Source organism: Pogonomyrmex barbatus, unplaced genomic scaffold (genome assembly GCF_055798465.1).
Source record: "Pogonomyrmex barbatus isolate J1 unplaced genomic scaffold, ASM5579846v1 scaffold10, whole genome shotgun sequence".
Lineage (NCBI taxonomy): Eukaryota > Metazoa > Arthropoda > Insecta > Hymenoptera > Formicidae > Pogonomyrmex > Pogonomyrmex barbatus.
The window spans coordinates 2066223-2088953 of record NW_028297099.1 but is presented as its reverse complement, the minus strand read 5'-3'; the positions used below and the strand labels follow the sequence as shown (position 1 = coordinate 2088953).

The 22731-nt window shown below is 32.5% G+C and overlaps 3 protein-coding genes across 4 annotated transcripts; 1 reads left to right on the top strand and 2 right to left on the bottom strand.

The window, feature by feature from the left end:
- Window positions 1-47: 47 nt before the first annotated feature.
- On the bottom strand, window positions 48-5732 carry LOC105424267 (alpha-tocopherol transfer protein-like). Of its 2 annotated transcripts, XM_011634404.3 has the most exons (7): window positions 5554-5732; window positions 3486-3624; window positions 2846-3005; window positions 2621-2726; window positions 1896-2259; window positions 1429-1612; window positions 48-1324 (listed from the first exon to the last, which is right to left on the bottom strand). In XM_011634404.3, the coding sequence occupies exons 2-6, from the start codon at window positions 3622-3624 to the stop codon at window positions 1461-1463; spliced, it is 921 nt and encodes a 306-aa protein (XP_011632706.1). In that variant the 5' UTR covers window positions 5554-5732; the 3' UTR covers window positions 48-1324; window positions 1429-1460. The 2 variants fall into 2 exon arrangements, with proteins under 2 accessions (XP_011632706.1, XP_011632705.1); XM_011634403.3 differs by having other exon boundaries at window positions 48-1612.
- Window positions 5733-8026: 2294 nt separating this feature from the next.
- LOC105424269 (uncharacterized) lies at window positions 8027-12273 on the bottom strand. The gene is made up of 7 exons (XM_089070548.1): window positions 11245-12273; window positions 10557-10966; window positions 10013-10163; window positions 9654-9851; window positions 9112-9386; window positions 8567-8857; window positions 8027-8170 (listed from the first exon to the last, which is right to left on the bottom strand). The coding sequence occupies exons 1-7, from the start codon at window positions 11318-11320 to the stop codon at window positions 8027-8029; spliced, it is 1545 nt and encodes a 514-aa protein (XP_088926674.1). The 5' UTR covers window positions 11321-12273.
- Window positions 12274-12986: 713 nt separating this feature from the next.
- Orco (odorant receptor co-receptor) lies at window positions 12987-20380 on the top strand. Its single transcript, XM_011634408.3, has 9 exons — window positions 12987-13345; window positions 13905-14039; window positions 14404-14787; window positions 15189-15443; window positions 15750-16003; window positions 18564-18663; window positions 18833-18937; window positions 19107-19262; window positions 19435-20380. Exons 2-9 carry the CDS (start codon window positions 13905-13907, stop codon window positions 19483-19485), a joined length of 1440 nt encoding a protein of 479 aa, XP_011632710.2. The 5' UTR covers window positions 12987-13345; the 3' UTR covers window positions 19486-20380.
- Window positions 20381-22731: the final 2351 nt, after the last annotated feature.

Below are 22731 nucleotides of genomic sequence, written 5' to 3'. Positions count from 1 at the left end.
TTACCGCCATGTACAGCTTTCACTGGATACGACATTCTTATTGAATCTTTCTTTTTTTTTTTTCGTTCCACTTCGCAACAAATAAATGGCCGGCGATCAACATCGCTATTGGTTAAGAGACTCATTTTTTATAGAAACAGAATACCTTTCTCACTTAGACTCAAGGTCTCCGAAATGTCCTATTGCAAAATGTTACAAAATGTTGCAATCTTTCGCCTAATTGTAAATATAATTGCATATAAATTATATTTCTCGTGCGTGTTGTACGAGTGAAAATGCCGTTGTATGAGTCATTTACGTGGCACGCGAAGAATCTGGTTGCATATTCGATATCGATTGAGGAGAATCTGTGTTTTTTTTTTTTAGAATTTATTATTTATAGATTACTCACACATAGCGTTTGCATATAATTACATATAATTGCATATAATTACAATTTCTTTGTAAAATATTCACGTATTTTCGCGATTTCCCATAATAGAATATTAATTAAAAAATATCTGGAATATTGGAAAATATCACGTAAACGGTAGTTACACGTCAATGCATCATATTTTTGCACAATCGATGGTTTGAACAAAATGTAGACGGTTATTACTGGATTTTTTTTGCATCATTACGATTGCTTATACATTGCGAAACTGAGCATAACTCAATTTCCAAACATTATTACATATCGTAATATTGTATCACAGTGATAATCATCAGTGATAATAAGAAATTTAATGACACGTGTATAAAAGTGCAATATATTCGATATATATAGTTTGACTAAACACAACACATTGCATATCACACACACACATAATATTTCTATTGAAACTCTGTACTTTGCAAAATATTAAGTTTGATAAAAGTTTATCTATATTAAATTATAAAAATAAAATTCAATTTGCATAATCTTTTATACTATAATCACATTTAAAGCAACTATCATTTTATAAAATTTGCAAAGAATAAAAAATCTAAAATTTCGGGTTATTTTATACATACTTTCTATCAAAAATGTATTAATCAAAGAAAAATTTACATAAAGATACTTTGCTTCAATATTATTCAAAGCATAATCAATAGTCATAATTCATTATATATCTTCAAATATAAAAATAAATAAGCTAACGCGCGCGTGGTAAAAAATGCAAAATACTATTAGCATCGAGCTACATTTGTTCATAATATTTGCCATTTTCGTTATATTTCTGGCAAATTTTTCAATAAAATTATATTACATTTTATATACTACTATATACTGCGATGTATCTGGTCACGTTATCTTGAAGATACACTGTATCGGGCATGAATTGTACAAAAATTTATATCACAACTGTAATTCGAAAGAAAAATATGTTAATTTTCGTGAACGAAGTTTATAATCAATCTAAGTTTACATAAATGATTTGGTTAACGACTGCCGTTGGCGATAATTACGTCGGAATAAGACCCAGGACATGTTAAACGATTTAATCGATCGTCAGCTGCCGGAAGGATCCATCGAGACCGAATAGGTCGTCCTGCGTCTTTGGTTTACCTGGTCGCAAGGCCTCGTTAGTTTTCACAGCTTCCTGCTCCGCGAACCACGGTCCATATTCTTCCAACTTCTTCATCCACATTTCTGGAAAATGAAGAAAAAAGTTATGTCAACCAGATAAAAATTATTTCAACATTAAAGATTTTTTAACATTTGATTGACGTTTCGCACTTCTATTTTGATAATAAACTCATATATCGGATATTTAATAAAGAAGATTTAACATTTTTTTAGGATTCCTTTTAAGAAAAAAATTCATTTGGTATTCTCAAGAAAAAAAAAAAGCAAGGCAATGGTGCTTGAAATTAAGCGACATTCCAGGGCGAACTCTATAACGTCTAATCAATAAAATAGTGAAATGTCGTGCCATGTATATCCTGGATGGGTCCGGCGTCGCCGCCGTACTCAGTCGGCAATATTTCTCGAGGTACGTAGTCGTAGAGCGTCTTAATGTCACTATGCATAAAGATGCGATTGCGTATCTTCTCCTTTAGGAACGGCTTGACGAAATTGTGAATCGTGTCGACGATCGGACTGACGTTTATCACGTGCACTTCCTTCAACTTCACCGGATATGCCTCCTGCGTGCAGACCAAAAATTTCTTCACTATGGCCGGCGTGAACTTGGCGAAATGCGTGGGCGTCGCGACGGAAGCGTCGAGGATGTAGACGTCGCCGGCCACACCACATTTCTCCTCCCTCAGACGAATGTCGCCGATCATAAACACAACCTTTAATAACGACGACATCTGTTATTCTGACGCACGAGATGTGACATAAAATATTTACGATAATACGACAATAAGAAATAAATAATACAAGTCATCTTATTCTCGGTCTTTCGTTCATAGACGGAACATAGCTCTTTCAAATGATATTAAATATTAGCAATAAAATAATGCATTGAGAAAGAGAATTAATTGTTCATAATTGTAAAATCTTATTAAATTTAGAGAAAAGCATTCGTCTTTTGGATTCTTAAATAATTTTTGATTCTTAATTAGTTTTTTAATTAGTATTTGAAGTTAATTTAAAGTTAAATAGTTTGATTCTTAATTAGATTCTTAATTAGTATTTGAAGTTGATTTATACCTTCATAGCTTCCGCTACATTAGGAGTTGGGACATCCTTAGTGACTCCTCGCATCACGATCACTCGGCGTCCATTCTTTGTCAAGCCCGGTAAAGGAGGTATTTGTCTGCGGGAAGAGGACGAAAAATTAGGATTTGTTTAATCCGAATTATTTGCCGCGCATCTTCTTTTTCAAATGACAGCAAGATATCGCTATATGTATATCGTTGTGATTGCGATGCTTACATGTACTTCATTAGTTCTTGCATCGACGGCGTCGTGATGTCGCGATTGGAGAAAAATTCGGGGACTATCGCGCGCATTGTGAAATACATGTCGAGCTTCCGTTTGCATTTCTCCAAGGAAAATTTGCATCCTCGCAGAAAGGTCATTATTCTTTGATCATCTGAAAAAAAAAAAAACAAATTATACATCGTTGCGACTGATAAAAAAAAATAATTTGTTCATAGCTTACTTTGGATCTATATAATTCGTGTCATAATCTAAAATAAAATTTTTTTGTATAAAGTTTCAATTACGGAGTAAGTTTATATCTAATTAGCTTCTTAATGCATAATTCCAATTAGTCATAAACAATTTCTTTAACAGTTTTTTTAATTCTTTTTATAATCATTTAGTATAAAATTACTTTCTCAAAAATTACTAATATTTAAAAAAAGAAAGTGGAATATTATCTATAATAGTTCTTTGAAATGATATATAAATTATATATCATTTTTAATAGGTTGTATTAAACAAAAAATATTAAATATACTTTCTATAAGCACAATGTATACTTGAATATTGTAAATATAAAATAACAATAAAACATCTGTTACACGATTTATAATATGCTCTCAGTTTTGATAATAATCATAGCATGTACCATCAAACTTAGGTAAATGCGGTTGCTTGGAAAGCCATTCTTTGATAATTTCGAGATCTTTATCACGCGTTGCTGGATTCTCATTCAGCTCCACTCGTATCTGCTTGGACATTTCCTCCGTAGGTTGTACGAGCAACATCTACGAACAAAAAGATCATAATAAAAAAACGTAATAGAGAATATCTATCAGAGAATATCTATCAGAGAACTCTATCAGAGAATATCTATCAGAAATATTTATCAGAGAATTCTCATAACAAAAAATTTATTAATTCCGATATTCTTTTCTCCGAATTAAAAAGCGTAAAATTAAATTATTGACATAAATCGGACACCGTTCCGGTTATGTGTAAAGACTACATGACTCCCTTTCGGTTGCACATGTTACGCGCGTAATGTGCACTACAGACATTGCACAACTCAAGTTAAGATACCCATCGTTTCTTATGTCAGGAATTAATGCTGACCAAAGCGGCTTGCTCAACACAAACTTTCTCTAACTCGTAGTGAGTTCGTACAGAGGAGCAAAGAGAATGTTCCCTGGTCTTTCCGAAACGGTGATATTGTTTCAATATTATTTTTTTATGATTGACCCATTTAGTCACCAGTTGTCACTAGTTACAAAACAGATTACAAAACCGCATTTTTATGATCTACATACGGGATATAATCAACCCATCATTATGAATAATGATACAGGTCCTGAGAACAAAATTATCATTTAAGAAAAAAAGAGAAGTTTGAAATTGAAAAAGAGAACCAAGAGACCAAGAGAAAAAGTAAAATGATTTGCAATTGTCTATAATTATTCTCTATTTCTAGAGTAATAATTTTTTTTATTAGAACAGTTATGACGTAAGCGCTCTTGGCCAAGGAACTATTGCGATCGCGATAATCTCCCTGCAAAGTGCGAGAAAATTGGCGAGTGTGAAAGTCTGCGAGCATTAAAAAAAAATAACAAAGAGAGATAAGAGATTTATAACATTATGTCTGAAGCGGGTAGAATGCAATTTAAATACAATGGAAATTATATTCTCTTAATAATGTGAAATCAATATAAGATAGATGGAAAAATAAGTAGATAAGTAGATAGAGAGATAAAAAAATAAAGACAGGTAGATAGAGAAAGCGAGAGAAGAGAAAAGGGAGGCAATCTAATTTAATTTTAATTTTTAATTAAATATTAACAAGCAAAATTAACAATAATAATAGCATTAGCTACACCTTTTTGGTGTGTAGTCTACGCTTCTTTTTCTCTTATAAAAAAATTGAACTGCTGTCCTTGAAAAAACCTGAAATTAGCTAACACGATGAAGCAAGAAACCATAAATGAAAGTATAGCAGTTGTACGAATTATATATTTCGGCTAATGTAAATTCATCAATTCACATCAATTTATTCTTGTTGAAAATAAACTGTTAGTTTTTATTACAAGACCAAATCTTTTTAATTCAAATGTAATAACTTTAATTCTATATTTAAATATTTATAAATTTTTAGAAATACAAAAAAAGAGAGACATAAATCTATATTTAAACCTGTTTTCATAAACACACATATAATAACGTAAGGAAAAGACTTAAAACTTTTTTAATTCATAAATATTTAACATTCTTAAACGATTGCTTAATTCTTTTTTGAAATAAATTCGTATGTTGCGTCTGTATATACTGTGAGCAAAAGTAAAAAGAAGACAGAAGAATAGCAAGTAAAGAAAATCCCAAGCTTAAAAGAATATATTATAAAAACAGACTAAAGAAGTATTCAAAAGAAATTGAAAAAAATGATTTTGTTTTCACGAGAAAAATTCAGCGTAAAATTAAAAATAAAAAAACTCATGCGATCTTCTACTTTCTTTATCATATTTAAATAAGAATTAAACGAATAAAATATAACATTTATGTCGTTCACTAAATATAAAGTTAATCCGGATGTCGTGTAAGAATTTTAGTTTCAATTTGGTTTTGCGCGCCAAGTGCGGTAATTTTTCAATCGTAATGTGTGACAAAATGTGGAAGAGAGGAGCTTTTCATACGTGATGCACGTTGTAGACGAGGGCCAAACTTACCTTGACCGATGTTCAACGCGATCCACAGGCACAGGCGGACACTTGACGTGCAAACGATCGCGGCGGCGATGACTTTCGGATTGTTGCGGAAAGAGAAATGAGCAGAGCGGCGAACTCTCGGGAGACGGCAAACGAACAACGGAGTGGGAACGATTACCTCGTGTGTGGACCGGTTCTCCTTTATACCATAGAGATACCCCCCTCTCGCTTTGCTTTCTGTTACAGTGCACAGTAGGAAGAAAATTTGATCGATGCGCGATTTTAGGGGAAATTTAACAAATTCAAACCGCCATCAAATCACTTTGTCGGGGATAACCCGGATGAGATCATCGCGTTTATTCCGCAGCTGAAAAAAATGTGCCCTAGACCGGATAACTTCAAAGAAGAAACAGTAAGCGTTTGCGGAATGTTTACTTGTCGGTGACCTGGACGATTTAAAAAAAAAAAAATGGGCTGAAATTCTTGAAATAATTTCTAGTCATCATTAAGCATTTTCGAGAAAATATAAAAAGTTATTTATTAAAATTTTAATAATTTTGTAAAAAAAATTAATGCGCGTTAACGTAGAATTTAATCCTGCCTTTTTTCGAAGAAAAGATTACTTGCTAGCTCTCAATACTTTGTTTTATTATGACATATCGCGTATCGTTTTATTATGCATATCGTCTAACGGATGATATATCTTCCATTTTGTAATATATATTTAATTAAACTTAATAGTATATTGTACATACACTTCGTTCAGAGAACAATTCATATTTTTTGCTCAGCTTTACGCATCTAAGATAACAATTAAACCAACACAAGCGCGGCTTTTTGATACATATAAGTACGCGATATCCATCATTCTTTGTCGATAGTAGTAAATAGCCGATAGCGACAAATAGCAGCATTAGCGGAATAGTTGCGTATTTTAATAATACTTCGACGAAGACCAGAGAATTAACACAGCGCACGTGTAAATTTATTTGCGCGTCGTACGCAACCACAATAATTTCGCAATTTAGTTGCTTACCGAGAAACGACGATAGCTAACTTTAATATAATTCCATGATTTTAGAAACTTATGAAATTGTACGTTTATGTAACGCGAAAATCCTCGCCCGGTGATCACGCCTGGCCGCCTTGGTGCACATGCATCATCTTTCTTGCTCTGATAAGCAACGAAACTTTCTTCCTCGGGATTGATCCATGCGCCTTTAAGAGGAGCTCGCGCGTGTCGCCAACTAATCCAAAAATTACATTACCTTTTTTACATTATTATTTCTACATACATTATGTATTTAAATACTACATGCGAACATATCTAAATTGCTCGTATAATTGATGACAATGAGTTCAGTCTTCGATGTTTTTGCGCGTATAACTCATACTGCGTTTTGCGTAATTACAGCGATTTTTCATCGCGTCTTTACGCCAATCTAAATAAATAATATATTTATTATTATTATTATTATTATTATTATTATTATTATTATTATTATTATATGTTTGTTTCCTTACATATGCTCGCGTAACGTTTATGAGGTCAACGAGGTTTCCTCGGAAGGCGCGAGTGTTATCGGTAACGTATGATTATGATAATTATTCGCGCGAGCGGGATCGCGATGCTTTGTTCTCGCGAACAATTAGTAATGAAGAAATTTATTATCGGCTCGTCCGCTTGTCGATGCGCGAACTCTCGCTCATCGCCGCCGACGGAAGATACCCGGCGGTGAGGCGGGTGATAATCGCGGGTGCTCTCGCTCGATTCTTCACTTCCGAGTGCATAGAATCACACGCTGACTGAAACGCGCTCGTGCCCTCGTCTTACTTTCTTTCGCGGGTACGATCGCGGGCATGTTGCGCGCCTCGCCGTTGCCGGTGTAGAACCAGTGTAGAATTACGCGAACGGCGACCGTCATGACCGAAGGAATTCGCGTGTGTGTATGAAATCGCTGGTCGCAATCGCGCGCGATTTTGTAATTGGCCGCAACGAGCAGGGAGCCCGTGTTTACACGCGCAATAAATACTTGCTCCTGCAAATATACGCGAAAAGGTCAACCGGGCTTTCCTCGTGTAGACGGCGAACGTTAGATGTATTTCGTTTCCTTTGGGTCAAATTTTATGTAACGAATTGTTTCTATTGGAAAATTAATCGTTTCCTAGAGAAAATTTCTTAGAGATCAGCAGAGTTTTATTGATGTAAACCAGGACATTTATGTAAAATTTATTCGTGGATTTAGTTTATATAATACGATATTATAATGCAAGATATCGTAATTTTATAGTCATATTTGAGTGTTCTGAATGCATTATTTATGAAATAGTTTCTCCATATTGGTTTTTAAAGAAAGGAATATTATCAGAATTGTCAGGACTTGTTTTCTCGTGTATATAAATTGTAAAATAGATAAAAGGGGTAAATGGAAGAAAAAGATATAGAAATAAAAAATATTATGAAGATGGAGCACGAAATATCATGTGTCTGCTTTTAAGATATCATTGCAACCATGGCGAGAATCGAGGTCGTGACACCGAGCATTGTAGTGAGGCCACACGATATCTTCAATGAAGTCGAACTTCTGGCTTCTTTTTTTTTCTCGACAGTTGTTGTTTCTTCAGTGTTTATAGTGCTCTAGAAAGAAGAAATACAATACTCACTTTTATGTCCAAAGCTAACGTGTCATTATTATTTTTAAATAAATTATAAATATTTTATATAAATATTTTTGTTATTAAATTTAATATTTAATTTAGTATTAATTTAATTAATATTATATATCAATAAAATATATTTTACCAGCTTGATATTATTTAATATCATCCTATACAATCTGTACGGAAGAATATAAATATATATAATATATATAATACTAATTGATATGTCGAATTAGTATTATTATTCTCAGAATGCAAGATAAGTATGTATATTAAACAGAAAGAATATTAAAATAAGCTTGTAAAAGTTTTATCAAACTATAATAATTGTTTTAAGTATATTGTTAATATTTATTAAGTCCATTTACCTTACCGATTTTTCAGCGTCATTGCTTCTGATAATTCTTTTTTGCACTGGCAATTTTTGCGAAAATATTTCGATTGGCATATGTGGAACAGTTGAAGCATCGCGTTTCTGTCTATTCGCACATCCCATATCACGACATTCGCTCGTGATTGCTTTTTTAATTGTAACCGAAAATTCATTAATAGTTTTTGCCTCTTGAAGAATTCGATTATTCGGCCCTTCCGCAACAAATGGAATAGATTTTTGGTCTTCAGCACAGATTTGCATTACAACTAAGAGAGTATCTTTCGAAGAGATCTGTATTGATTATGAAAATTGATGTAAGAATTTATTAACATAAAATGTAAAAACCAATAATTATATAATGTTTTCTTAATAATATTTTATTTTTCATATTCATATATATTTTAATTTGATTAACGGAACATGTTGGATAATTATCAACGTTGGTTATGTAATATAAATGTAAATTAATATTTCAGTTTCTTTAAGTTATTTTGACGAATTAGATCTACAAATTTTATCGACAATATTACAATGAAGTAGCATACTTCACGTTGAACGAGATCAATGGCGGCAGCTCCCTCGCTTCTCGGCACGACGACAATCAGCATGTAACCCTTTGGAATAGATTTGAGTTCTCTGATAGTATTTCCAATTAAATTGATCACAGTTGGTCTAAGAGAGAATGGTTTATGCAATGAGAATTCATCCTCTAACGTGCCATCGTTTCTGCGTAACGACTCGAGCAAGGAACGGAAGAAAGCCATTCTTATTTTGGAGAACACATTGAAAATGTTCCAAGTGACGTCATAATTTGTCTCTTCTGTAAACGATAAAATCATTGTTTTAAAATATTCTATCTTTCTATATCCTAACAAAAAATTACGAAATATTATCTTATAACACGTATCATATCCTTTATATTTTAAAGTTATTAAAGTAATTATCAAATATATTATCTTATATTTTATATTTATATTTTATATTTTATGCTTATTAATTATCATTTTTATAAGTGTCATTGAAGTATTAGAATTTCATCTATGAATCCTGAATATTTTTATCTTTAGTAAAATATTTTTTCTTCAACTATTCTCACCTCTTGCTTTAGAATTAGGCGCAATCAGAAAAGGAATAGATTTTCCACGGTCACTCGGATTGATCACTTGCCAATCGTCATTGAAATTACGTTTGCTTTTATGCAAATCCAATTTCACGTCACTTTCGTTAGAATTAGACTTATATTTAGGGAAGAGCGGGATCGAGAAATTGCTGCCGAAAACTGTGCCTGTTTGATAAAATCGACAAAATTAATGATCAACGTAAGAAATAGATTAATCTTACATTTTAATATTCAATATTTTTTAATTTTTTTATATTTATATTTTTATATTTTTTCAATACTAAATATTTTATAATTTAAATAAAACTTTTCTTCTTCTTGTTGACCTATTGTCATTTCTTTTGTTTGCCTCGCCCAGAATAACAAGTCTTCAATGTTTGAGCGAAGAACACTCTCGCAATTGCAACTTGTTTTCTTCTTTTCAGAAATTAATTTGTCCAATGAAGAATTGGTGTTCTCGATTTTGTCATGACAATTCTATAATATAAATGTTGCATAACAAAATTTGAATTTGAATTATATTATATATTAAAGATTTTATACAACATAAAAAATAAAGAATTACAAGAATTAAATATTTTTATGTTTTCCTTAAATCTAACAAGAAAATTTAAAAACTTGTACATTTAATCACTTCTTTAAAATATGCAGCAGTCAGATTTTTATGAAGAAATAAATTGTTTTATGTTTAACCAAGATATAATTTCACTCGAATTCATCTTCCGAATTTATTCTATTCACTATTGTATGTAGAAAATAATAAAAAAAATAAAAGAAAAATTTGACTGCTAATGATCAATTCAATTATTTACAAAGTTATTCGAAATAATAAAAACATAAAAAATAATTAATATAATTATGGGAAAGTACTTCTTGAGAAAGAAATCCTTCAATCGCAAAAGGCAATCTCTTTTTGTAATCTTTCCACGAGTTCTCTTCCTTTTCCTTATCTTGGTTTCTTTCATCGATCAGAAGTAAAATAATATTTCGAGGAACGATAAAAGTATTAGCCTTTTCTTCAAAAGGATCAGAAGCGTCATTTCTCATCGCCGATGCTATTTCATTGAAGAGTTTCATCTCGATATTCTCGGTTGTTGATTTCTTTTCCCGCGTCTGATTTTCAGCGCGTGAAATATTTTTTGAAGTTTTCACATCCACAGCTCGGAGAGTGTTATCCATTCCTGTCATCTGCATATTGTTCTTCAATGCAGGATCGACAAATATCCTTTGATAACTGTCCAAGGATGGTGCAGTGTCCCATGCAGACGGCATAAACGCTACTACTAAAGTGCAAGACATAAATCATAAGTCAATAATAATACGTAATAACATTGTTCTCGGAAAGGCGTGTTTAAATAATACATTATGCATTCGTATGCTGTATATTTTTTTTTTTGACAAAGGAAGAAGAAGAAGAAATATTACGCGAGTAAGAAACATGATCTAAAATAATCGGTCTTTAAAAACAGAGAGCTAAGAAATGGAAACTAAATAATTGATTTAAATGATAAATGTGTTTAGTCACGAAGTAAAGAGAATAGATTGACACAATCGTTACCTGAACGATTCATTGTAAATCCGAAGGAGCACGTCATCAGCGACCATAGTACCACGAAAATACCGGAACACGACATAATGACTTTCGCTAACCAAATTTATTAATTATGTTTCCTTATGACACAATTGAATTATCTTGTCTTGCGCACGTGTGCGTAATTTATAATATATCACTTACCCATAATCGACTTGGAATCGTCTTTTGATAAAAACGTTAAAGGACAATCCCGAGAAATTCACACGATTCTTTAATTCTATTTGAATCGTCAATCAATCTCGAATTGTTACGTCCACTTTGTTTTCCTTCCGAAAAACAATTAGGCGACGCTGTCGCTAATCAACAAAATCAGTTGCCCAAACAACTGAAGGAGTATATCCCAAAACGAAAAAAATCCAAACGAAGTTTTTTCAAAAATTATTTTAAATATCAAGTACGCGATGAAATCAGGATGTAACAATTTTTTTTTAAATTTACTAATTGACGCTTCACTTAGATTTTAAATTTAAATAGATAAAATTATTCCATTTATTGGTAGGTTTTATTTGATAGGTTTAAATGGGAAATAACTTCGCATTTTAAATAATAAATTAAAATATCTCGTAAGACTATCATTAAAGACTCTATCAATAATGAGAGTTGATCCACTTTTGACTTAATTTCTGTGTTGGTCTGTAACATTAACCGACTGTCATATTGAAGTAAGGACTATCGCCCTAAATAATGAAAGACTCGTTATTATTACGTACGATCCATACCCGTAACTTGCGGCGCGGCCCATGTTTTAAGTCGATACGTGACATATTTAACCGTTGAGACTTACATAGGTCACTCTTACAAACTATGCTTGCGATCCGATTATACTATTTGTTTTACGTCATTCGTTTCGTATGCGCTCGTACTTTACGTACGAATCATTTATTTTCATCGACCAACTGCGTCTTACGTATGTGATGATGGTACCCCAGCAAATTGCAACTCATTCGCAGGAATTCGAGTACACTTTTCGATATTATGCATTACGAGAAAAGATTTTCCGCAACATTTTTCCGCTGAGAAAAATCACTTCCACAAAATTTATTATTACAGTTAATAATTATTATTTTGCATGTTATAAAAAATAATCCACAAACTAATTCATCAAATTTTGTTCTCCAAATATATATATATATATATATATATATATATATATATATATATATATATATATATATATACAAGATTTGTACATATAAAATAACATAACAATTACTTGACAGAAATACTTTGAGGAAACATAAATTTTGCATTAATGAATAAAAAGAACGAAGATTGATAAGAGTCATTTTGTAAATTAGACCAAACTTTTTATTCAAATTCGAATATTAATGCAATCATAAAACGAAAGACACGATTTTCCAGTTAACATTATTGCCAATATTGACTAAAGAATCCCGTAATAAGGGACTCGCCAAGTATTTCAGAACAATTTCCAGGAATCGACGCCACGAGCCACGAGCAATACGGAGATCGTAGCGGAAGCTTCGTTTCACCAGTTGCTAACCACTGCTCTAGACGTCTTGGGACTTTGGATTGTTTTCTTCGTTGAAACTTTCTTTACGTTGAAAACTGCAGGGAGCACGGCGGCGGTGTATCTGAATTATTAAGAGGCTTATAGACCCCCCGTGCAGTACTCGAGGACGGCGCAAGAAGCGACATGGCGTCGGAGGAACGTCGCGCAACGCGACGGAGCGGTCTGCGCTTGGTTACCGGGCCCCGATTGGTCCACGTTTGGTACCTACCCTATTGGAAGGGGTTCCTCATCGATGGGGTAGTGGTGGCGGTCAGGTCATAACCGGAGGTTGGGACAAGAAGGTGAGAGCAGAGGATACCTAGGCCTCGGCCGAAAAGACGAGCTTTCACCCACAACGAACCCGAATCATAAAACGACGACTGATGGCAGGCCGGCTAGTTAGTTTACTCTTCTTCGTTCTTCTGATATATCTGGCACGATTGCTGCAACGTAATCGCGAGGCGTTGAAGGCCGCATCGTAAATCGGCCGCGGAACCAACAAGGTTCTTTGCTTTCAGACATCTGTGATCTTGGACAGTCAAAGCGACCAAGGTAGGATTTCGTGCTTTTCGAATAAAAAAGCATAAAGAAATACAAAACATGTTCAAGAAATATTTGAAAAGTGTTGATAAAATTAGGATGTGTTTTATGTGTTATTTGAAAATTATGCGAAACTATGCGAATAACATGTATTTAAACGGGAAATTATTCTATTAAATTTTGTATCATTTGGCAATGTCAAATTTAAAAAAAAAAGTTTAAAATTTATTTAAAATATAGAAAAACCTTTACAAAATTCTTTAAATATTTGCGTCTTTTTGCGATTTATGGTATATTTATGATATATTTATGGTATATTTATGGTAAAACGCATAATCGGTGGTGTATATATTCTGTGCAGAAAAGTTATACATTTCTAGAAGTTTCGTTTGCACATCATTTTATGCATGGCTTGGTGATAGATGCTATAATCCACAATGTGTATTAGGTGTGAATTACAATCAATCGCGAGTTATAAAGTTGCTAAAAAATTCCAATAACAATTCTGTGCAATAAAGTGTTCAGCAGTTTTATGATAAAACGATATGTAGCTCGTTTCGTTTGCTCGTAGATGATGAAGGGGAAGCAGCAGGGCCTGGTGGCCGACCTTGCGCCCAACATTAGGGTCATGAAAATTTTTGGGCATTTCGTATTCAATTATTATGATGATAATTCGTCCAAATACTTGCATAAAGTGTACTGCTGCGTAAGTATCTATATTATACTCACATCGATACAAAATTTAATTTAATTGCCATCCCAAATCAAACTCGAAGCTTTCGAGATCGTTTAGCTTACAATGACGATGTTTTGAATAAAAATTAAACAAGCTTCTGTTATACAGCAATATAATAAAGAATGAATAAAGAATGGCCAGAAAAGCACAAAATGATAAAAAAATGATTTAAAAAAAGAGAAAATTATAATATATTCAATAATTTGATGTTTTAACAATTTTAATAATCGACGCTGTTGAAACAACTATTGTTCTTGGTATTTGTGTTGAATGGGGGTCCCACATTTGTGGTAATTCTCCGGGAAAGCACACACAAACACACTGTCTTTTTCAGGTGAATCTATTCTTGTTGCTGTTGCAATTTGGCCTGTGCGCGGTGAATCTGATAATCGAGAGCGCCGACGTCGACGATCTCACGGCCAACACGATCACCCTCCTCTTTTTCACGCACAGCATTGTCAAGATCGTTTATTTCGCCGTAAGGAGCAAGTACTTCTATAGAACATGGGCGATATGGAACAATCCGAATTCCCATCCGCTCTTCGCCGAGAGCAACGCGAGATATCACGCGATCGCTCTGAAGAAGATGAGGCTGCTGCTCTTTTTGGTCGGTGTCACCACCGTTCTCGCCGCGATAGCTTGGACCATCCTGACTTTCTTCGAGCACCCGATTAGAAAAGTCGTGGATCCGGTCACGAACGAGACAACGATTATTGAGGTAATAATCTAAATTTATTAAATATAAAACATATTGCACTTGTTCTAGTAAGAAAAATTTTAAAAATTATTGAACTCGAGAAGTACTGCTTTAAGTCAAAATTACTTTACCTTTTTATCTTTAAAAATTATAATACACAATTAAAATAATATATAATTTCAATCTAAATTGTAGAACTTGATTAAAATAAGTTATATAATGTATAATTAAAATATTTTTCTCTTTTTTTTTCTTTTTTTTTATTTTTTTTTTCTATGATATATTTCATTTACTATATTGTGCGTATAGTTACACTTGAGAGTATTAGTTTATTCTATGTATATAATGTATATAATATTCTATGTATATAATTCTATGTATATAATATTCTATGTATATAAACCCTTTTTCTCACGATTTAGTTACCGCAATTGTTGGTCCGTTCGTTCTATCCGTTCAACGCCGGCAAGGGAATAACACATATATTGGTACTCATATACCAATTCTATTGGGTGCTTTTTATGCTTATTAACGCCAATTCATTAGATGTTCTCTTCTGTTCGTGGTTATTGTTTGCCTGCGAACAGCTACAGCACCTGAAACAGATCATGAAACCTCTCATGGAATTGAGTGCAACTCTAGACACAGTGGTTCCGAACAGCAGTGAACTCTTTAAGGTCTGTCGAATATCCACGAATATTAGCCATAAAAAATTTTTCTTTTAAATATCTTTATATTCTTTATTCTTTTATAAAATCTAAAATTATATTTTTCGAGAAGTTCAAGTTAATTTCGGTTAAAAAAAAGAAGCTTTGTATTTATTTTACAATTTATTTTATCGATTTTAGCATGACAAAGTAATTTGAAATATTTACAATAAAATAGTCAATTAACAAATAAATGATGCAAAAATCTGAAAAAACTCGTATTCGCCTGATTAGAATTTCCATTGGTCTCAACGAGATTTTTTTATACTCACATAGGCTGGTAGCGCGGATCATCTTCGCGAATCGGAGAACAATCAGCCACCACCGCCAGCACCTCAAGGCGACAGTATGCTGGATCTCGATCTTCGTAACATATACAGCAATCGGCAGGACTTCACAGCAACTTTCCGTCCGACCGCTGGTATGACCTTCAATGGTGGCGTAGGACCAAATGGATTAACGAAGAAGCAAGAAATGCTCGTCAGGAGCGCGATCAAGTATTGGGTGGAGAGACATAAGCATATTGTCAGGTGAGTCACTCTTGTTAGATTGTGCATGATTCCTACCTAAGTCCAACGATACTAGCCGTGATGTCAATCGAATTAACTTCTCGCTATATAGAAAGAAATCATAAGACATAAAGCATCAAGACCAGATAAAAGATTCAGTATCGAATACCGTGATGAGAGATGTGAGACCGTCTCTCTCTTTCTCTCTCTCCTTCTCCCTCCCCCCCCCCCTCCCGTGTTCTACTTATCCACTGAAGATGTATAGTTAATTCATACGACTCCTTCGCTATGACTGAACGACGGATCATTTCTTTGAAAGTCATCTGCATCTTGTGTGAACTAGTGACCCAGAATCCTGTATAACACGTATGAGACATGTAAAGTATTTAGTATATAGTCAGCATTATATTGACCCCATGAAGAGAAAGACGCGCTAACCACTCCCTTAATTATTAAAAAGCGCGCATGACAAAGTTGCGTACGCGGCCAAACATCATGTCGTGAATATTTTAGTATATGCATAAACACGTTTCAGATCTGTCTTTCGAGAGTGATATTTATTATTCAATACGAGATACATCAATACGGTAGAAAAATAATTATGAAATGTGTGAAATTAACATTAATACTACATGAGTGAAGTAAAAGCAGCACAATTTTTTCATCATAGATAAAAAAATAAGGGGATAAGACAAATTTAAAAATATCATAGAAATATATATATCATAGATATTGAATAATTATTATAATTGATTTCTAATCTTTCGATAATTTTATAATATTTATTAATATTAAATATTATTAAACGTTGAAATCATCAGAGTAATGCAATAATACTATTTTATTGCGCTAAATACTTAACAATATTCAAAATACTTATATGTAAAATACTTAACAATATTAAAAAAAATTACTAAATCATTAGTTATAAATAAGACAAATAAATATATTTTTAAAACAGCTTATTTCCATAATAGTAACGGACATGTAATTTTTTATTAGACTTTGATAAAATTATTTGAAATCCACGTGGCATTCAGTGCGTTGAAATTAATTAAGAGAACTTACAAAAATGTTTGAAATCTTTGAATTTCAATACCACGTATTTATTTTCTTTAAAAATAAATAAAATAAATACAACATATTTCCAACATTTATTTATAACTTGATAATTAATGTAAATAATATAATTTTAATTTAAAAAAAAAACGTATTATTTTTTACGAATTACGATGTACGTCGTTCTTCATAAAATTGTGAGTATGCGGAATATCGATCAATGACAGCAAGATTGATTGTCCACTGAGAAAAAAAATTTTTCTCGCGAGAACGGTGCGAACGGATGCCGTGTTCCTGTAGGTTCGCGGGGGTGCCGAAGCCACTCGTCGACTGGCACGGGATGTGCGTGTTCCCACGGTGGTGAAGTATTTATTCTAAGAAAGCGCGATATTGACCGCAACGGGGGTCGTGTGTTATACGGACTGTGCGATTCATGGGGAGCGTATTCGCCGCGACGTTTCACGTGCGCGTAACGTGCGCACACGTGGTTCACCTGCCAACACGCTTGACGACAGATTTTTGCCCACAAGTCGCACCCTATAGACATATGTTTCACACCCACGTGGTATTATCGAACGAATTGTTTCTTGCGACACATGTCACATGTCGATTTTATCAATAAAGAATACCCCATTGTTATTTTCAATATTCTTCAACGCACATTTTTTTCTTTTTTTTTTTTTTTTTTATTGAAATATACTTTATTTGTTGCAATTTTGATTACTACATATTAAATCTCGTGTCATTTTTCAGAAGTCTATTTTCAAGAATCAGCACATAAAAATTTTTTTAAAGCTCTTTCTGATCTTCTCTTTTATTTCAAATTTTTTAAAAAAATTATTTCTTAACAATTTCAGCAACAGCCTAAAAAAGATTTAAACAAATTGATTGAAAATTGTTATAATAGCTATTATTATTTAAATAATAAGAAACTCGTGTCACTTTTGCGATATTGGACGTAAGAGATATTGACCGCAACAAAGGTCATGTCCTAGGAGTAAACTAAATAGTCTAGGGGATGAAGTTTTCACATAGCAGACTATGTGGTTATCGGTGATACATGTATAATCCTTCAAAATTTTAAAGAAGAAGAAGAACGGCCTTACTCGAAAATTACATTACAAATTTCCACGTATGTTTCACGGATGTGACTCTTCGCGACAATGTATGACATTGTATAGACTAACGCATTTTCTTCAAGGCGTTTCGACGTATCGATCATTTACTTACGGGGAAATAACGTTAACTCGACGAACGGTCGGCGAAATAGGATATACGTGGTGAAACGGAAGCGAACATTCATACAACTTAGTTCTAATCACTTAGTTTAGTATGAAAATCAAGGGTGGTGTACCTATGGACAAAGGAACGGGTATTAAGAATACATCTTTCATGAATTGCCCGTCAACAGCGCTTTTAATGGCGGCATAAGCCAACCCGTGGACAGTTCGGGTTAGCCCCCCTTTTTTTGGCGAATTAGCGCTAATGATAATTAATTCTTGTTTTAACGATCACGTTGTAGATTGGTTACCGCGGTCGGGGATGCATACGGTTTCGCGCTTTTGCTCCACATGTTAACGACGACCATCACTTTAACGCTGCTCGCCTACCAAGCGACGAAGGTGAGTGCGTTGCTAGCTGGTCACTTTTATTTTCAAGGACCTGAACAAATGACGTATCGATCCTATAAATTAGTAAAGCAAGTAATGCGAAGTCGATGGCTTAATGCAGACTCGAATATATCAGGAATTAAGTATTCATACTAATATGTTCGAGTTTTAAATGCTACAGGTGAACGGTATAAACGTATATGCGGCCTCCACGATCGGCTACGTGCTCTACACGTTCGGCCAGGTCTTTTTGTTCTGCATATTCGGAAATCGCTTGATAGAAGAGGTGCGTACGTGAAGCGAAAAATTCAACGATTTTTGAAATTTAAATTTATTAAAATGATATATTTTTATAAAAGAAAAAGATAAAAATAAATGGAAATTTAAAAAAAAAAATTATATGTTTAATGCAATGTTCGGCGATGCGTCTAATAAGAATCTTGTTTCTTCTTTAGAGCACCTCGGTGATGGAGGCGGCTTATTCTTGTCATTGGTATGACGGGTCGGAGGAAGCTAAAACATTCGTACAGATCGTGTGTCAACAGTGCCAGAAAGCTATGTCAATATCGGGGGCGAAATTCTTCACGGTGTCTTTAGATCTCTTCGCTTCGGTAAGACTAAATCTATTTCTATTTATCTCGAAGATCGAGTTTCTCCTCACGCTCAATGATTCTGCGATAATGAGTTCTATAATGAAATTAAGAAATTTTGATTAATGTTCTGTTAATTATAATGTAATTATAATGGAATAATGTAATTAACAATTTTTTAAAAATTCCATAGGTACTGGGAGCCGTGGTGACTTACTTCATGGTGTTAGTGCAATTGAAATGAATGTTCGACTCCATGCGTTTCGGATGCAGTCTCTTACATTGCACACGGCTGTGCAAGATTATATTTTTTAACATATTTACAAGAATCCAAATGGAGCATTCATATTGTGAAGATTCTCGGGAGTATTTTGCGTCTTTATGGACGCGTAGTGAGAATCGCGGATTGGAAGCACAGTTGCTATCTTTAGAGTATTGGTTTATCGGAGATCTGCTCATTCATCGATATTCGATATATTTGAAATGAATATTGTTATTACAATGCTTTTTCTAAAAGAGAGATCATGAAAAAATAAGTTTTTCTGTCGGAGATTCCTTTTGAAAACCAAATGTATACAGAGATGTATATCTGTATATTCCTCTTTCTTCCCAAAAAAGGGTTACCAAAATTTAAAACCGGTTTAGTTAACCGAGTATTTTTTCTGTTTGCCGAAGATTTGTTTAAAAACCAGAGAAGTATCAATGCGATTAGAAGCTATATGTTAAATTTGAGCGATAAAAATGGAAGAAATTATTTTTACTGTTATTTAAGAAGTGATTAGCGATAAATATATTCTTTTTTTATTATTATCTAAGTTATAAAGTGACAAATAAGTTCTAGTATACGAGAAGAAATTTCAATTTGTTTTCAAGGCTATGTTTATTAACTAATAAAAATATTTAATGCAATTATTTTTTAATTATGTCATCTTTTGTTTCTATCATTAGTCAAAATTGTTTCCTCCTATAGCACATATCATATTTTGTGTATACGAAGATTTTTTTTTTTATTAAAACTTCAGATTAATGATAAGGAAACAAAAGAAAATATAATTAAATGATAAATGCAACAGATATTCATTATTGTTTACTGAACAAAAGACTAAAAATAAATTTAAATTACGCTTATTCATTCTAAATGTGCTGAAATTTCTTTGCCTACTGGAATGTATTCGTTATCCTATAATTAATGAGAAAAGCAGCACTTTCTTTCATTATAGAATGTAAATTTTAGCACATAGCTGTCTATATAAATTTTTCTCTCCATGTTTGTTGTGCATATAGTAATAGCAAGGAATAATGGCAATATAAGCACTCGTCGCGATTCATTTTTACGCACATTAATTATAAGTCATAATCAGGATTGGGAAGTAACACGTTACTTGTAACGTCATTATCGTTACAGTTACTTTTTTTGTAACGGATTGATAACGGCGTTATTTTTTTTGTAGTAACTGTAACGATAACATAGTTACATTTTTTCAATAACGAATTGAACTTACTTTTATCGTTACTTTTTACATTTTAAACTTAATTATATATTAATATATAGCTTTTTGTATTTTTGATGTTTAATCTTTGATCGATATTCATGGTCTGTTGTTATATTTAAGACTGTCTTAAGAATAATTTTAAGGTATTATAAACTAATCACAGAGTCGTATTATATGTAGTATATATAGTATAAGAACAGACTTTATAAATACCGATCTTTAAAAATTTGTAAACATAACATATTAAGAAGATACAAAAGAAATATAAATTTGGCTGCATTAATGAATTTAATGAAAACCATAATCCTTTTATTTGTTTTTTGAGTATTCTAAAATCTTTCTTCTTAAATTTTTTGTGAGCTTGCAAATTTAAGATAAAAAATTTTATTATTTCTATTGATAATTTACAAATATAATTTTACAAATATAAAAAAATATTATAAAGATAATTTTTTATTTAATTTGATCTTGTTTCAGAGTTTAATTTATTAAAGAAGTAACGAAAAAAGTAATGAATTGTTTCTTTTTAAATAATGATAAGTTATTTTTCAAAATCAGTATTTACTAATTATTTTTTTAACTTGATAATGAGTAACGATAACAACTTTCAAAAACTAACTTTCCCAAGCCTGATCATAATGCTTATGGGGAAAATATACGCTAATGTCATTCGAGATATACTGCGATGTCTCATACCGATTGTCCATTTTTTCTTTTTTTTTTGGTCGTAATCTATCAAGAGTTCAATACAGGCCAAAGAGTAAACTCAGTAAAAATCTTCAAATTCCTGCGCAAATAATATATAAATTTCAATAAATGCAATACAAATTCGAAATTGAAATAAAATTCGAAAATAAAAACGAAGTGTAATTGCCAGTTTAATATCTGCGCAGAGATGGAATATACTCGCTTTATTCATAAGGTCTGATAAAACTACTGATTATCCACATGTCATATGATCGACAATAGAACATGTAAACGCGAGAAAATTTATTATCTTTATTTAAGATTACTCAGCATTCGCGTTCTCGAACCTCTTACATTTTGAAAATCACGTATAGGAGAAGAAAGATAAAACGGTGTGTACACTAATGTTCGAACAATCTGTAAATATTTGATAATTGCATTTTTTAATGAAAGTAAAACGCGCTGAATTGTATTAAATTTTGACACGTCTTATTATTATGTATGTAACGAGCAATAGTTTAATACTATCACAAATGCACATCAAATATTTTTTTTATTTACTTTATTTATTTATTGTGTTTCATTAAGAATTAAATTGTATGAGAATATTATTATTTTAATTTTATCTTGCAAATTTTGCAGTTTGACTAATTTTTGAGTGAGTTTCCTCTTTCTCTATTTTCTTCTGTCACTTATTAATAATAAAATTTAAAGTTTTATATTAGTTTCTACGTCTTTCAACATAGAAAATACGTAGTTTCCGACATGATTTATTAATTTCTATATTTGTCACTTAACCCTACAGTAGAAATATACGAACAGTTTCTGCTTCTTCGCGCTGAAGGGTTAAGTAGAAATTCGTCAACGAGTGGCAATTAATGAGATAGTGAGATGGATCAAAAATTTCGCCGCCCTATTGGAAAAGGGTTTATTAGCTTCTTGAAGCTATTTTGCTTCTTGATAAAATAAGCGGCGACGCAATCGATGTGGTACGTCAATTATTACATGGTACAATTATCGAACGGTACTTGGATCTAAATAAAGATAGAGAGTAAGAAAAAAAAATATATATATATATATATTTTCATTATACGTAATTACATAAGTGTGGACAAACATATATATACCTAATGTACCTCGTTTTTTATATTTTGTAACATCTCTTGGTGTCTTTAGTAAGATAATATTTCGTCACCTAGAAGATGTCCAAGAAGAAATATTTGCACCATGCCTGGCCGCTTATTTTGACTATTATAACATATATCGTATAATATATCTTTATCGACGCGGATATCGTTTTGCGAGACGAC

What these genes read in the sequence shown, in the direction of transcription:
- LOC105424267 (XM_011634403.3), bottom strand. Translation starts at nt 3,624, where the DNA reads ATGTTGCTCGTACAACCTACGGAGGAAATGTCCAAGCAGATACGAGTG. An exon ending in CAAGAACTAATGAAGTACAT is followed by an intron (nt 2,727 to 2,845) that starts GTAAGCATCGCA and finishes CTCTTCCCGCAG; the next exon opens with ACAAATACCTCCTTTACCGG. An exon ending in ATGTAGCGGAAGCTATGAAG is followed by an intron (nt 2,260 to 2,620) that starts GTATAAATCAAC and finishes TCGTTATTAAAG; the next exon opens with GTTGTGTTTATGATCGGCGA.
- LOC105424269 (XM_089070548.1), bottom strand. Translation starts at nt 11,320, where the DNA reads ATGTCGTGTTCCGGTATTTTCGTGGTACTATGGTCGCTGATGACGTGC. An exon ending in AAGGATTTCTTTCTCAAGAA is followed by an intron (nt 10,164 to 10,556) that starts GTACTTTCCCAT and finishes TTTATATTATAG; the next exon opens with AATTGTCATGACAAAATCGA. An exon ending in TTGATCTCGTTCAACGTGAA is followed by an intron (nt 8,858 to 9,111) that starts GTATGCTACTTC and finishes TAATCAATACAG; the next exon opens with ATCTCTTCGAAAGATACTCT.
- Orco (XM_011634408.3), top strand. Translation starts at nt 13,905, where the DNA reads ATGATGAAGGGGAAGCAGCAGGGCCTGGTGGCCGACCTTGCGCCCAAC. An exon ending in ACGAGACAACGATTATTGAG is followed by an intron (nt 14,788 to 15,188) that starts GTAATAATCTAA and finishes CTCACGATTTAG; the next exon opens with TTACCGCAATTGTTGGTCCG. An exon ending in ACAGCAGTGAACTCTTTAAG is followed by an intron (nt 15,444 to 15,749) that starts GTCTGTCGAATA and finishes ATACTCACATAG; the next exon opens with GCTGGTAGCGCGGATCATCT.